This window comes from Tachyglossus aculeatus, chromosome 16 (assembly GCF_015852505.1).
Source record: "Tachyglossus aculeatus isolate mTacAcu1 chromosome 16, mTacAcu1.pri, whole genome shotgun sequence".
NCBI lineage: Eukaryota > Metazoa > Chordata > Mammalia > Monotremata > Tachyglossidae > Tachyglossus > Tachyglossus aculeatus.
Window position 1 is genome coordinate 14,880,191 of NC_052081.1, and position 16,815 is coordinate 14,897,005.

Below are 16,815 nucleotides of genomic sequence, written 5' to 3' on the forward strand. Positions count from 1 at the left end.
TGTCTAACCTGATTTTCTTATATCCACACCAGCGTTTAGCACAGTGTCTGGCACATAGTAAATAATAATAATAATAATGGCATTTATTAAGCGCCTACTATGTGCAAAGCACTGTTCTAAGTGCTGGTAAATGCTTAACAAATACCACAATTGTTGTTATTACAGTAAGATGCTATAAAAAGAGATACGTTCTACTCAGCAGTCATGCGACTAATTTACAAGCCATTAAGAACTGTGTGCTAAAAGTGAACCTCAGCTTTTCACAGAGTAATCTATCTTAACTTCAGGCTGACTTTCCTTAATCTGCACAGTAGTACTGGCCTAAAACAGGTTTCCCAGTTCAAAAACCACATCATCCTTATTGTTTTTGCCATAATCGCTCAGATTTAATTTGTGACTTGAAAATCAATTAATGAACCTTATCATTTTGAACATCCAGCTCAGTTCTTTGACTTGCATATTAGTCCCATAAGGGAAATTCAAATCCAATAGGTAAGATTTGGCCTATTATTACAATGAATGCTTCTGCTAATAATAACAATAATAATAATAATTGTGGAATTTGTTAAGCACTTACTATGTGCCAGGCACTTTACTAAGCACTGGGGTGGATACAAGCAAATCAGGTTGGCCCAAGTCCCTGTCGCAGTTGGGGCTCACAGTCCAAATCCCCGTTTTACAGATAAAGGAAGAGAAGCCCAGAGAAGTTAAGTGACTTGCCCAAGATCACACAGCAGACAAGTGGCTTAGCTGGGTTTAGAGGATATTTATTAATCATTAATATGTGCTAAGTGCTGGGATAGATGCGAGGTAATCAGATTGGACACGGGCCCTGTCCTCCAAAGAACTCCCAGTTTATTTATCCCCATTTACAGAACAGGAAACTGAGGCTCAGAGAGGGTGAGTGATTCTCCTAAGGTCACACAGTGGACCAGGGGCAGAGTTGGCATTAGAACCCAAATTTCCGGACTTTCAGTGCTCTTTCCACTAAAATGTGCTGCCTTGCATAATTCAAATCAATATGCAGAGTTCTCCCTTCCAATTTAGTATGTGATTATGTCTGTTCTGTTGTTATATTGTACTCTCCTAAGCGCTTAATGCAGTGCTCTGCACACAGTTAAGCGTTCAGTAAATATGATCCGGGCAGCAGAGTGAAGGATGGACTGAAGTGGGAAGAAGCAGGAGATTGAGAGGTCAGCAAGGAGGCTGATGCAATAATCAAGGCGGGATAGGATAAGTGCTTGGATTAACGTGGTAGCCATTTAGATTCCTTCATTCATTCAATCGTATTTATTGAGCACTTACTGTGTGCAGAGCACTGTACTAAGCGCTTGGGAAGTACAACTCGGAGAGGAAAGGGCAGATTTCAGCAATGTTGTGATGTGTAATAGAAAGGAATCCCTTGTGAGCTAACGGGAAGTGTGCAAATCATTTGAAAAGTCAGGGAAATTCTTGTCTGGGGAAAGGACATTAATATTGGTCTGAGAGCATTCTAATGTGAAGCATGTGAAGTCTTTTTGGGGATTTGAGACAAGACACAGGAGAAATGTAGTCGAGCCTTTTAGCGAAAGTGGAACTGGACTGATTTTGATTGACTCTATGTGTATGTTGAAAATACTTCTGGAAATGATGGCATCGACATAAATATCATAAATAACTTTTTCAGATCCACAGACATAAACATTAATAACAAATGCGAAACAGAAACACGCAACTCTGTGTAATAGCCCTAATAAATAATCTAAGGAAGAAACTCCACAGTTAATCATGGGCACACTGGTGAAGCTGGGATTAGAACTCAGGTCCCTTGGCTCACAGGACCTTGCTCTTTCCACCAGGTCATTCTCAGTTCAGCAAAAAAAAAAATTCACTGCACGGAAACTTGAAATTAGAATTCTAACTTCAAGAGACCAGGATCCTAAAAATAAACATTTGCCCACCTTTCCTTCCACTTTGCTCAGATCTGTAATCTGATATTCATCACTTTTCCAAGAATTGAAGCACTCATTTTCTGGAATCATAGTGCACAGTCAGAGTTTATTCACCTCCCTATAATGAAATTCTCCTACATTCTCCCCCTTCTAGACTGTAAGCCCGTTGTTGGGTAGGGACCGTCTCTGTATGTTGCCGATTTGTACTTCCCAAGCACTTAGTACAGTGCTCTGCACACAGTAACCGCTCAACAAATACGATTGAATGAATGAAAAAATTGGGGCAGTAGATGCTGCTGCTCTAGCTTTAGTCCTTTCCAGTCATCACCACTGGTTCACATTCATCAGCTTTAATCTTTTCATGTAAGAACTTCCGTTCCACTATGATAAAAAAATACACTTAAAATTAGCCTGACCTTTCTCTTTCCGTGATTCCCACTCTATTCCTTCTTAAACCCACGTACACCCATGCTTATACGAAGAGGCTCACTGAATCACGTGTCTCTGAGTCATTGTTTACAAACATTGGGACACTTCCTCACGCTTCATGGGGTATTTATTTATTCAGAGAAAATCAGTGTTGCCTCAATGTTTTCATCTTCCTTCTTCTAAAAAAAAAAAGTGCATTAAGAAGTCCAGGAGCTCTTCAAATTAAACCAAACCATAAATCTTGTGGAATGGGACATATTTGCGAAATGGAATTTTTTTATAACGGCAATTACACTATTGGATATGTTCTACTCAGATGGTGGCAAAAGAGATTTCAGTGTTTGAGCCATACAGTTCACATTTTTGTGCACAGGCCCACAGTTAATCATGCATGTTAAAACTTGAATCCTTCTAGTTGAATTGTTCCTTCTCATTTTTCTTTCTTGGCTTTGTGAAAGTTAAACTTCAATTTTTATAAGAAACATTTATTTACGTGAGACTATCAACGTCAGATGGAGTCAAGAAAGAGGCAACATCACCTCCAGCCCTTTCATAGCAACTGGCACTCCCTATTATTAATTGCAATAATTGTGGTATTTTTTGAGCACTTACTGTGTACAGAGCACACAGATAATCGAGTTGGACACAATCCCTGTACCGCAGGAGGTTCGGTAGTGTGAAAAACCCAAGCCAGGTTTGGTGTGAACTCCAGGGGAGAAATTGGGGTTTTGGGAGCATTTCCATCTAGCTGTGGGAGCCAAAAAAAAAAACCAACAACAAAAAAGAAGTAGAGTTAGAGAAGAGGAGTAGGAAGCAGAGTCAGCAGACAGACTGAGAAGGAATATTCAGAGAGAGATGAGAAGCAGGTTAATATCGTGCTGTGAACCGACTCCGTATCAACCATTCCTTGCCCAGTCCTTTGTGTGGAGGGGTCAAGGAAAAGATGGTCAGAAGCTTTTGGTGGACGGGAGTTTCCTCTGCCTTCTTTAGACTTTTGCGGTCGCTGCAGCCTGCTCTCCGGCTGTGGCAGTAGCTAAGGAAGGCCTACCCCCCAAGTGGAAACTAATGTCTTTGAAGTGACAGTTTCAGTGACAGAAAACATTGAGGGGGAAGGGAAGCTCTCAGGGGGAAAGCCATGTACACCGTTGGCATACTAACATGCATTAGATTGTAAATTCCTAGAGGGTGGGGTTTTGTCTACCAATCCTGTTGCATTATATTTTCCCAACTTAGTACAGTACTCTGCGCACAGCAAGTCTTCAATAAAGAAGTAGCAGGGCTTAGTGGAAAGAGCATGGGCTTAGGGGTCAGAGTTTGTGGGTTCTAATCCCAGCTCTGCCACTTATCAGCTTTGTGACTTTGGGTAAATCACTTCACTTCTCTGGGCCTCAGTTACCTCATCTGGAAAATGGGGATTAAGACTGTGAGCCCCACATGGGACAACCTGATTACCTTGTATCTACCCCAGTGCTTGGAACAGTGCTTGGCACACAATAAGCGCTTAACAAATACCATAATTATAGTTATTATTATTAATAAATTCATTCATTCATTCAATCGTATTTATTGAGCGCTTACTGTGTGCAGAGCACTGTACAAAGCGCTGATTGATTGATGGGCAGTTATATCAGCTACAAGACCTCCATGGATACCTATTGTGCTTTGTAGCTCCACAGGGTTAGAAGTTCGTGGCTCAGTGGAAAGAGCGCGGGCTTTGGAGTCAGAGTTCATGGGTTCGAATCCCGGCTCTGCCAATTGTCAGCTATGTGACTTTGGGCAATTCACTTAACTTCTCTGTGCCTCAGTGACCTCACCTGTAAAATGGGGATTAAGATTGTGAGCCCCCCGTGGGACAACCTGATCACCTTGTAACCTCCTTCAGCATTTAGAACAGTGCTTTGCACATAGCAAGTGCCTAATAAATGCCATTATTATCATTATTATTATTATTATTATTATACATCCCTGAGAGGCAACTGGAAAAACCAAAGACTGAAAGTGCATCAGTGAGGCAGGAATGATCCACAGTATTAGTGGACAAGGAGGATTAGCCCAGAGCCAAGTCCACCGACTCAGCTCTGAGAAAATTGTTGGCTTGTGTCATAAATGCCATGGTTTTAATGTGGTGGTCATGGGTGGTGTTTATAAATACACAGCACCTTTAAGAGCAAATAATTCCTGCGAAGCAAGATTTTCCTACTATTCAAAGCACGGCTGAATTGAGCTCATTTTATGAATATTTCTGGAGCTGTCTGCTATGATACTCAGGAGGAAGAAGGCACCATGTGCGTTTTAATGAACTGTAAACACCCCAATGTTATTGCTGTTCTAGGAAATCCTGCTTGCTGAAAAATGGGCTAAAATGAACAAGCTCTCCTTTCCAAAGATTGATCCTTACGTTTTTGATCGAGAAGGGCTAAAGGAATGTTATGTCTTCAAGCCCAAGAATTCTGATGTAGACAAGGATTGTCCCACCATTATCCACTTTGTCCTGGCTAACATCAACTTCAGGAAATACAAGGCCCCAGGTGGGTTGTAAATCATTTAGGGTCACTGCATGACAACCACACGTTCCTTTCATCTCAGAAATGATTTCCTAATTGGCGTTTCTCTTCTTCGGTGCCAGGGGTTCCAAGAGAAACGCAGGAAGAGAAGGACATTGCCGACTTTGATATTTTTGATGATCCCGAATCACCATTCTCTACTTTCAACTTCCAGTATCCGAACGAAGCATTCAAAAGATTGCATGATCTCATGCATTTCAACACACTGAACAACATAGATGTACGTATTAAAGATGCATTTAGACCTTTCATGAGGAGAAGATGGTGGTTGGCTCCGCTTCCAACCAGCAGGGACGAGACATTGCGAGTGACACTGGGCAAACACTAGCACTAGACTCATTCCTTCAGTTCACGTTCTTGGTTCCAAAGTTTTCCTGACTGGTCCGAGGCTCACCTGTCATTTACCCCAGGAGACTCCAGTGCTATTTATCTTTATAATGACAATCAATCAATCAGTGGTATTTATTGAGCACTTAATATGCCAAGCATGTACTGAGCACTTGGGGGAGTACAGTACAAAAGAGTCGGTAGACATGTTCACTGCCCATAATGAGCTCACAGACAAAAGCAGTTATGTCAAATCCGGACATGCCCGCGTTTCTATTTCTGCTCCACTTGGCTTGCATAATTTGGGAATGGGGCTTAGCTTCATTCTCCACTAGATTGTAAAATCCCTGAGTGCAGGGATTATGTCTACCAACTATACTGTTTTGTACTCACCCAAGTGCTAGATACAGGGTTGTGCACACAGTAAGCGCTCAATAAATACGATTGGATGAATGAATGAATAAAGGGAAACAGCCTGGCTTAGTGGGAAGAGTATAGGCCTGGGAGTTAGAGGACCTAGGTTCTAATCCTAGCTCTGCCACTTGCCTGCCATGTCATCTTGGGCGAGTCACTTAATTCTCTGTGCCTTAGTTTATCTGTAATATGGGGATTAAATCCTCCTCCCTCCAATTTAAATCATGAGCTTCCTATGTGATGGGGATTGTATCTAACCTGATTATTTTGTATCTTCCCCAGTGCTCAGTATAGTGCCTGGCACATAGTAAGTGCTTAATGAGTACAGTAAAAAAATGAATAAATACCAATGATTGGTTCTCAAATTGAAGACAACTGAAAGGAAAATTGTTGTTACCTCTGATTATCTTTAACAGGAGTCTCTTATCAGGACTTTTCTACATTTGCCAACTCTCAGCAAAATTCTGGGGTTTCTAACTTATGTCAAGATTCAGGTTTTATTCTGTTATGTTTGTGTGATCTAACCATCACCCAGAAGACATTGTTTTGTATAATTTCACTGAAAGTCTTCATATTTTCCTCAAAATCCTGCAATGTCACAATATAGTTTGCATGCATATAAACTGCCACCTAGTGGCTCAATTGCTCTATGTTACCGTTGTGGGTTTTCTTCAAGTTGTAACCAAAATGTTGGTCTTTCACTCTGTCATCAGTCAATATGTTCACTGGTATTCACTGAGTGCTTATTGTGTGTAGTACTCTGTACAAAGTGCTAGGGAGAGTAGAGTTGGTAGACATGATCCTTGTCTTCAAGAAGCTTACAGTCTAGTGGGGTGACAGACAATAGTGCTTAATTAATACTGTACACTGTACACAGTAAGTGATGATGATGGCATTTGTTAAGCGCTTACTATGTGCAAAGCACTGTTCTAAGCGCTGGGGGGGTACAAGGTGATTAAATTGTCCCACGTGGGGCTCACAGTCTTAATCCCCATTTTACAGATGAGGTAACTGAGGCTCAGAGAAGTTAAGTGACTTGCCCAAGGTCACACAACAGACATGTAGCAGAGCCGGGATTCTAACCCATGACCTCTGACTCCAAAGCCCGCACTCTTTCCACTGAACCATGCTGCTTCTCTAAGTGTTAATAAATTCAACTGAATGAATAAAATGACAATAAATGACAATACAATTAAGCAACGTGGCTCACTGGAAAGAGCCCGGCCTTTGGAGTCAGAGTTCATGGGTTCAAATCCCAGCTCCGCCAATTGTCAGCTGTGTGACCTTGGGCAAGTCACTTCACTTCTCGCCTCAGTTACCTCATCTGTAAAATGTGGGTTAAGACTGTGAGCCCCACGTGGGACAATCTGATCACCTTGTAACCTCCCCAGCACTTAGAACAGTGCTTTGCACATAGTAAGTGCTTAATAAATGCCATTATTATTATTATTATTATTATTATTATTATTATTATTCTAATCCCAGTTCCGCCACATGTCTGCTGCGTGACCTTGGGCAATTCATTTCACTTCTCTGGGCCTTGGTTACCTCATCTGTAAAATGGGGATGAAGACTGTGAGCCCCACGTGGGACAACCTGATTACCTTGTATCTACCCCAGCGCTTAGGCACAGTGCTTGGCACATAGTAAGCGCTTAACAAATACCCACAGTATTATTATTATTATAACTTTCTAGAATTGCAGCTTAAGAGCTCATTTCAGCAGTTACTTATTCACAGGTTGGCATTGGATTAATGACATTAGACTGTAGATAGTAAGCTGCATGGTGGGCAGGGATTGTGTCTACTAACTCTGTTGTAGCGCACTCTCCCAAGCACTTAGAATAGAGCGAGACACAGGGTCAGCACTCAATAAATACCATCGAGAATGATTAGTGTAATGGTAGGTCTTCTTGCTAGACATAAAGCCATGGGAGAGAGAGAGTCCAGGTCCAATTTGACTTTTGTTTTGTGCATCTACTGCTCTGCTTAGTATAGTGCTTGACACATAGTAAGAGCTTCACAAATACCCCAATTATCATTATCATTATTATTATTGTTAGGTGGGCAATGTTTCACCCATTTTCCTTTGGTTCTATGGCTTCTTCTCACCCTGGTTATAGTTAACAAATCAGTAAGCATTTCTGGTCTGGTCATTCCCCCCCACCTCAAAAAACCTAAAGAGTTTACATATTACTTTTACACATGATGTGTATGTATACTCATCACTTTGAATAAACATTACAAAAATTAGGATCCATATGCTAAGGAGAAGTGGTTAGGTAACTCTCCTCTTTGGCTTCGTAGTGAGATAATTTTCTTTTTCCCATTGCATTCAGGGGGAATACCCAATCGGAAAAGCCACTAGTACTTTGCTCTGACTTTAAGGTCACTGTTGTCTACCAATTCTATTGTATTGTACACTCCCAAGCACTTAGTACAGCGCTCTACATGCAGTAAGCGCTCAATGATGATAAATGAGTCTTGTTCAAAAAAATCACAATAGTCTGAGCTCATCGGATCTCGGCTCTTGTTTTGCAGGCAATAAAGAATGCCATCGCCGAAAGCATTGAATACAGAAGACAGAATCCATCTCGCTGTTCAGTATCTCTCAGTAACGTTGAGGCACGAAGGTTCTTCAACAAAGATCTCCTGAATAAACCATCCACATAAATGGGAGTTTGGAAACTCCATAGCATCTGGATCGGAAAACACATTACAGAGGCCAAATGTTACTCAGGAGAAAACCAAGTGGACAAATCTAAAAATCTTATTTGTTTTGCTGCACAAGCAAAATGCCATTATGATCTTGTTGAGCTGATAAATGACTTTGGTAGCTAGCTACCTATAAATTCTGTCGGTATGAATTTCTAGATGAACTTGTGGGAGCATATAGTTCATTTTTCAACATTCCTTACCAACTGTCTTATCTAGGCTATTTTTTTTTAATGTTGATTTTTTTTCCTTGAATATTTAATGAGTGATTTCAAATAAGATTTTTTAAATGGAGTGTGAATGTTATCTGCTGACCAGATATACCACACCGTGGGACAACACTATCTCTTATTTATATATATAAAATAAACCACGTATTTCTATATAACGGTTCCCGTAAGGAGACTCATTTTAGCAGTTGTACCAATTTTTTAAAGGAAAAGGTGAAATCGTGATACTGTAGATTGCTTTATATGCCAATTAATGAATTAAACAGAGGTTTTTCAATCTCCAGTCTAACAGATTTTCCAAATAACAGCTATTGAATTTTGCAATAAGGCCAGTTTTCTTAAGAAGTGCATAGTACTTGGTTATTATTGAATAAGGGTTCTATTCACTGGTTCATCAAGCTGCAAAAGATATGTTCACTGTCACATAGCATGTCTGTTCAACATGTTTCCCATGAAATATCTGTGGGCAGTCCAGTTGACCAATCCCACTCCATTTTCCAGCTGTTAGCTATTCCCAGGAATTTCCTAGCATGGTAACCAATGGAAGAGTCAGCCCGGTCATTGATGCAGTTGAACTGATAAGCCTATGATCACATGTTTTTTGTGACATTGCACCACATTGCCACCCCATCCGACTCAACAAAGTCAATTAGCCGGGAGCATAGAGACATGGCCTCTATCTGCCTCTAGCTCTAATTTCTGCTCATCCTCTATGACCTATTTATCCATTATATCCATTATTTCTATCTGTCTTTTTCTTCCTCTTCCTCTTGGCACAGTTAGGCTAGAAAGCCAGAAAACTGGATAAAGGACAATTTTAGGATACAACATAATTTGGCATGTAGAAAAATCCAGTGCCGATTATCCAGTGTCTGGATCATCTGGAACCTTACTTCTGCCAATTTTCCCTCAATCAATCAATCAAAAAATTGCATTTATTGAGCTCTTACTGTGGCAGAGCACTGTACTCAGTATTGGGAGAGTATAAAGTAAAAGATTGGTAGACCCTATCAAAAATCTTACAATCTCTGAGCTTTGGGACCATATCTACCAATTCTGTTGTGTTGTACTCTCCCAATGCAGAGTACGGTGTTCTGCACGAAATAAACTCTCAATAAATACCATTGACTGATTGAGTGATTTGAGCGCCTAATTAGAAGCAATACTAGTGAATCTATAGAAAATGAGGTAACACTGAAATTAGTCAGTTTGGCTACTTATAAGAAGTTGTAGTAAAAGATTTGATGAAAGAAGGAGTTGAAACTATTAACTAAAATGAGGGATTTGGATTATCTGTGATTTCATTTATCCATTATATACATGACCTTTTTTTTTGTTTTTTTAGTGGTATTTGTTAAGCACTTACTATGTGCCAGGCAATGTACTAAGTTCTGGGGTAGATACAAGCTAATGAGGTTGGACACAGTCCATGTCCCATGAGGGGCTCGCAGTCTTAATCCCCATTTTACAGATGAGGTAACTGAGGCGCTTGTAACTACTGGTGATTGAGAATTGACCTCGTAATTTATTTTTCCCTATTTTAAAAACCAGATCACCCCTGGAAAATTGGTGATGTGATTTACAAGTTGTCTGTGCCCACGTTAGAACATTAGTATTCCTTGTCTAGCACTTAGTTGTACAAAACTATCTTTTATAGTTTGTGATGTTGAAAGCAATAACTCCACCCACCCACTCCTAAAAATAATTTGTCATCTAGTCTAGTTAGAATCAAATGACATGATCTTTGCGTGCAGACCTTACTGTTGAATAAAATGACAATCAAACAAAAAAAGCCCTATACTTTTCATATAGAGATTCATTTTCTTTTGGGCAGGGTGGGGGGAGCTTATTGCAAAATGCTGTTCCAATTTGGGAAATCTTTGAAATCTGGATTCTCTTAAGTCACTGAGGCTTGTATTTGTTTAGACATTTGTGTGGGACTCAGGAGTTTTTCTGCTTCTGCCGCTGTTGCTATATCCAAATGTTTCCATCTCTATGCCACATTGCATGACGCTTCATCGTGTCTTTAAAGTATTTATTTGTAGCTCAAGCGCTTAGTACAGTGCTCCACATAGAGTAAGCGCTCAATAAATACGATTGAATGAATGAGTGAATGAATAAATGAATGTAGCTAATCCTTTCCTATTGCATTCTAATCCATTGCATTTAATTTCAGCTCACCAAATAAGAGCTGTGAGTGTCCTGTCACCACCCATTTTCTCTGCACGTATTATGCATCAAAGGTGTATTGTGACAAACATTTCTTCCATACCAGTGGAATGATTGGTACCCATTAGCGGTAAACTGGGGTTGGCATTTGATGCAGTGAGGTACGTTGATGGTGCTGGTGATGGAATGGCCCTGAGGGCAGATGTAGTGGTAGTGGTAGATCAGAGTTCATAGCCATGAAGAAAGCCAAGCAATCAATCAATCAATCAATCGTATTTATTGAGCGCTTACTATGTGCAGAGCACTGTACTAAGCGCTTGGGAAGTACAAATTGGCAACGCATAGAGACAGTCCCTACCCAACAGTGGGCTCACAGTCTAAAAGACTGTGAGCACTACAATTGCTCTTTGACCTTCTATTTGTCATGACTCTTCATGCCATATTAGTACCACGCTATATCGGACTCAAAAGAACATTTCATCCCTTTTGATTTATACTCTCTCCTTGCATCATTGAAGAGCATGCTGCCTGGGTGGCAGAAATCCTGGGAAGACATTTAGAGGTGTAGCCGTTGGAGGTCTTAGGCTATGCGTAGGGTTTGCAAGAGCCAGACCTGTCCAGAATCTTGGGCTTCTTCAGACTAATCTTTCTTGGTGTGTACTTGTATCTACCTCTCACCTAAGATTGACTCACGAGCAAATTCATTTGCTTGGTCGTGTTGTTTCAGGGGTTGAAATCTTGCTTTTCAAAATTTAACTCTTCTGATGTTTCATCTGTTTTTGAGCACCTTTGTAAAGCTTTGATGTATTTTACTGACTTGGACTTGCAAATTGAACCATGTTCCTTTCTGGTGCAGAAGGGTAATTAGTGCTGTTTTAAGGAGATCGTTGTGAGTTTGTTTCTACATTGTCACCTTGTCTTCTAGTTATGATTACCCAAATACAACTTCTGTATTCAAATGTCAAAAAAAATCCGTTCTGTGATTTCTATTGTGGGCTACTTGCATTTTTCTCTTCCTTCCTAGCATTTGCAGGTGCCTGATTACTAACACATTTTTCTCTGAATATGAACAGTCATTTCCTTTTGACTGCATTAGAACAATAGAAGACTTCTAAAGCTTTCTGTGATTAAGAATGAATTTTACCTCAGCCATATTTCTCCTGGCCACGGCACTATGCTTAATTACAGAAATGACATTTTGAGTGGAATTAAGTTTCCGTAGATAAATTGAGATGCTCAAACTGCAACCTCTTACTCATCATGGTAGAAAAATTAAGGAAACTCAGTGTCTTACAGTAATGGAATCATAAATGGATGAGTAGATGTGAAGCAGTGTGGCCAAGTGAAGCACAGGCCCGGGAGTCAGGAGACTTAGGTTCTCCTTCCGACTCTGCCACTTGCCTGCTGTGTGACCTTGGACAAATTATTTAATTTGTCTGTGCCTCAATTTTCTAATCCCTAAAAAGAAGGTTAAATAGCCATTCTCTCTCTCTCTCTCTCTCTCTCTCTCTCTCTCTCTCAGTGTGAGCCCCGCATTAATTGGGATGGGGACTGGGTCCAATCTGGTTATCTTGCATCGACCCTAGTGTTTAGTGCCAGGTTTGGCACTTAGTAAGAGTTTAACAAATACCACAGTTATTGATGTCGTCTAACACCACAAGATGCAGTGCTTTTCGTGGCAATTCTGCAGGATTTCCTAGAGACCGCTAGGGAAGACCATGTTGTAGAACAACTTCCTTGTGTGTTATTCCTGAAGCTCCTTGGGGATTTTCCAGTCGATGGCTGGGCACACTAGCATTCCTGGCTTTAATCCTTAATGGGAGAGGCAGCCTGGCAGAGTGGATAGAGCACGGGCCTGGGAATCAGATGATCGTGCGGCCTAATCCCGGCTCTGCCGCTTGTCTGCTGTGTGACCTTGGGCATGTCACTTCACTTCTCTGTGCCTCAGTTACCTCATCTGGAAAATGGGGATGAAGACTGTGAGCCCCATGTGGGACAGGAACTGTGTCCAACCTAATTTGTATCCACCCCAGTGCTCAGTACAGTGTCCGGCACATAGTAAGTGTTAACAAATACCAGGCTGGGCAGGTTGTGATGGAGACACCTTGGTTATGAGGAGCAGAGACAGAGCAGGATCTTGCAGTGTGGCTCAGTGAAAAGAGCCCGGGCTTTGAAGTCAGAGGTCATGGGTTCAAATCCCGGCTCTGCCAATTGTCACCTGTGTGACTTTGGGCAAGTCACTTAACTTCTCTGTGCCTCAGTTACCTCATATGTAAAATGGGGATTAAGACTGTGAGCCCCCTGTGGGACAACCTGATTGCTTTGTAACCTCCCCAGCGCTTAGAACAGCGCTTTGCACATAGTAAGCACTTAATAAAATGCCATCATTATTATATGCCATCATTGGCTCAGTGGAAAGAGCCCGGGCTTTGGAGCCAGAGTTCATGGGTTCAAATCCCGGCTCCGCCACTTGTCAGCTGTGTGACTTTGGGCAAGTTACTTCACTTCTCTGTGCCTCAGTTACCTCATCTGTAAAATGGGGATTAAGACTGTGAGTCCCCTGTGGGGCAACCTGATCACCTTGTAACCTCCCCAGCGCTTAGAACAGTGCTTTGCACATAGTAAGCGCTTAATAAATACCATTATTATTATTATTATTATCATTATTGGGGAGTTAGTGTGTGGTTGCAGTAAGTGCTTTGCAGAGGAAGTGTGTTGCAGAGGAAAGACAGCAGTCCTGGTGGATTCTCCTGGTGTCTAGTGGAGGCTCCTCTGGAACAGTACCTGTCCACTGGCGGGAGCCCGATAGTGGCATCTGCAGGAGCTGGGGCCCGGGAGCTGGGATAGGAGGAGGCAGGTTTCTGGTGGTTACGTGGGGCTGTCTCGAGGAGAGGAGTTCTGGGTTGTCAGCAGGGCCTTATTGGGTGTTCATTGTCAAGTTGCTGGGACTCCCATTTACATTTGGGTGAGGAGCCACTGCAGCTGACGGATTCCTAAACTTTCTCAAAAACGTGACTAGGAGACTCAGCCCAGGCTGGTCATTTCCATCTTAATAATAACAATGATGGCACTTATTAAGCACTTACTATGTGCAAAGCACTGTTCTAAGCGCTGGGGAGGTTACAAGGTGATCAGGTTGTCCCACGGGGGGCTCACAGTCAATCCCCATTTTACAGATGAGGTAACTGAGGCACAGAGAAGTTAAGTGACTTGCCCAAAGTCACACAGCTGACAATCGGCGGAGCTGGGATTTGAACCCATGACCTCTGACTCCAAAGCCCGTGCTCTTTCCACTGAGCCATGCTGCTTCTCTGGGGTTCTCTTCTGGGGTTAATGATAATAATAATAATATTGATAACAAAAACTGTGGTAATAATTACTTACTATGCTGTGGGGATAGGGGGCATAAGCCACCCATGGTGCTCCTTCAGAGCTGACCCACGTGGCAGGGGCAAGAGGCATTCATTCATTTATTAAATCATATTTACTGAGAGGTTACTGTGTGCAGAGCACTGTGTTAAGCACGTGGGGGAGTACAATATAACAATAAACACAGATTCCCTGCCCACAGTGAGCTTACAGTGTGGAGACAGAGACCACCCAGACTCCACTTCCAGAGCTGATCCACATGGTTGGGGGAGTCATTAGTAATTCTCTTTCTGGGCAGCAGGAATACTGTTTGTTCCCCAGATGGGGACTCTAGTGCTCTGAAGAGTCTTTCTCATCTAGAAGTGATGGACTGAAATCCAACAAGGGCTCCCTCAGGCTTCTCCCTGTCCTGACCCTTCCCAAGGGCCTTTAGCCACAGGACAAAAGGGACAAATTCCCAGCACCCCATCCTTGAAGGGGGTTTCCTGAGATTGTCACAGCCAGCGGAAGAAACTTCCAAGATGTTCCAGCAGTGTAGCCCCTGAAGTAAGCCCCACCATGATTTCTCCTGAGCTGAAGATAATGAGGTCTGGCCCATGACGGAGACAAGGGAAGATGAGGGCAAGCCAGAGGTTACACTCATGTGGTTAGGAGACCAGGAAAGGATGACTTCAATCTAGGATCCTCTTGGTATTCTAAAACCTCAATCTGGCTCCGGCTCTCCTGCCTCTGCCTCTTTTCCTTCTTCCACATCCCGATTCCCACCAGCTGCTAGATTTTCAATGGGACAGGAAACACTACTCACTCAGGAGAAGCAACGTGACCTAGTGGAAAAAACACGGGACTGGGAGTCAGGAGACCTGGGTCCTAATCCCTGCTCCACTACTTGCCTTCTGTATGATCTGAGGCAAGTCACTTCACTTTTTTTTTTTTTAATGGCATTTGTGGAGCACTTACTATGTACCAGCCACTGTACTATAAACATTGGGGTAAGTATAAGTTAAACAGGTTGGACACAGTCCACGTCTGATACAAGGCTCATAATATTAATCCCCATTTTACAGATGAGGTAACTGAAGCCCAGAAAAGTGAATTAACTTGCCCAAGGTCACGCAGCAGACAAGAGGCGAAACTAGGATTAGAACCCAGATCCTTCTGACTCCCAGGCCGCATTGCTTCAGTTCTCTCTGCCTCAGTTTCATAATCTGTAAAATAGGGATAAGATACCTGCTTTCCCTCCTCCTTACACTCGACCGCATATGAGCGGGGACTATGTTTCTGATCTGTTTATCTTGTATCTACCCCGGTGCTTAGCATGGTGCTTGGCACATAGTAAAGGTTTAATAAATATTATTATTATTAATTGATTTCCTCCAAGACTGGTGACAATTTCAATAGCGATTTCACCAGCTGTGCCAAATCCCCACATTTCTGATATTGCAGGCTGGGAAATAGTGTGGCCTTGTGGAAAGAGCCTGGGCCTGGGAGTTAGAAGACCTAGGTTCTAATTTCGGCTCCACCATTTACTTGCTGTGTGACCTTGGGCAAATCACTAAACATCTCTGTGCCTCAGTTCCCTCATCTGCAAAATGGGGATTCAACACCTCATCTCACTCTTACTTAGATTGTCAGCGCCACTTGGGACTTGATCATCTTGAATCTATCTCATGGCTTACTACAGTGCTTGACACATAGTAAGCGCTAAATAAATATTATTATTCTCATTATTTTTTATTTGTGCAAGGACCTTATTCAGGATGGTTCATAAGTCATTTTCATCTCGATTACAATTAAATTCAAAACCACTGGCTGCTAGCGTTTTTTACAAGGCAAATCCAATCTTACAAATTTCTTTGTAGGAAGAGATATTCACTCATCAAGGGGGAAACAGCTAATCCAGAGGATGCACTTGTCTTGTGAATAACAGTGGCATTTTTAATTGCCTAGAATCTGCAAGCCCCTGAAAAGTTTGCATTTGTAATAAACTGGTCTCAATAGAGGGTGCCTCAGTTTTACATAAATCTACAAGGTGATTAATCCATGTCTCCGGTACTGATGAATTGATTTTGCTCCTATTTAATTTAATACTTGTGTATTTAATTTAATTTAAACCTTTGCTTTGAAAGGAAAGTGGAAACCATGCCATCAAGCCAGTGTGCCTTGCTTACTGCTTTTCCTTACTGCTTTTCCAGCTGATTCCCGCTCCTACAAAAGAAGCGCAAGGATGGAGAAGCAGCATGGCCTTGTGGATGAAGCACAGACCCAGGAGTCAGAAGGACCTGGGTTCTAATCCTATCTTTGCCACTTTCTGCTGTGTGAACTTGGGCAAGTCCTTTCACCTCCCTGTGCCTCAGTTACCTCATCTGTAAAATGGGGATCTATATTGTGAGCCAGCTGTGGGATATGGACTGTGTCCAACTTGACTAGCTTGTATCTACGCCAGTGCTTAGTATAGTCTCTGGCACGTAGTAAGTGCTTAACAAATGCCATTTAAAACAAAAAAGGATGGGATGATTTGAGTAGAGTGGGAGGCTCTTTTGTCCATGGCTCACTTCTTTCTGGCTTTCACATATAGTTTTCGGTGGAAGTATTTGTAGTTCAAGAAACCACATTTTCTATCTCTCTAGGAATATTTTCATCAGTGGCTTTTGGGGTGTGTAAAACAAAC

At 41.9% G+C, this 16,815-nt stretch overlaps 1 protein-coding gene across 2 annotated transcripts in view; it reads left to right on the top strand.

Annotated features, from left to right (window-relative positions):
• Positions 1-9,989, top strand: part of PLA2G4A (phospholipase A2 group IVA) — a 124,983-nt gene extending 114,994 nt beyond the window's left edge. For both annotated transcript variants that reach the window (XM_038758438.1, XM_038758439.1), the window contains 3 exons: positions 4,693-4,888; positions 4,987-5,144; positions 8,206-9,989. In XM_038758438.1, coding sequence (XP_038614366.1) covers positions 4,693-4,888; positions 4,987-5,144; positions 8,206-8,337 — 486 coding nt within the window. In that variant the 3' untranslated portion in view covers positions 8,338-9,989. The remainder of the gene's footprint in view (positions 1-4,692; positions 4,889-4,986; positions 5,145-8,205) is intronic.
• The last annotated feature ends 6,826 nt before the right edge of the window (positions 9,990-16,815 follow it).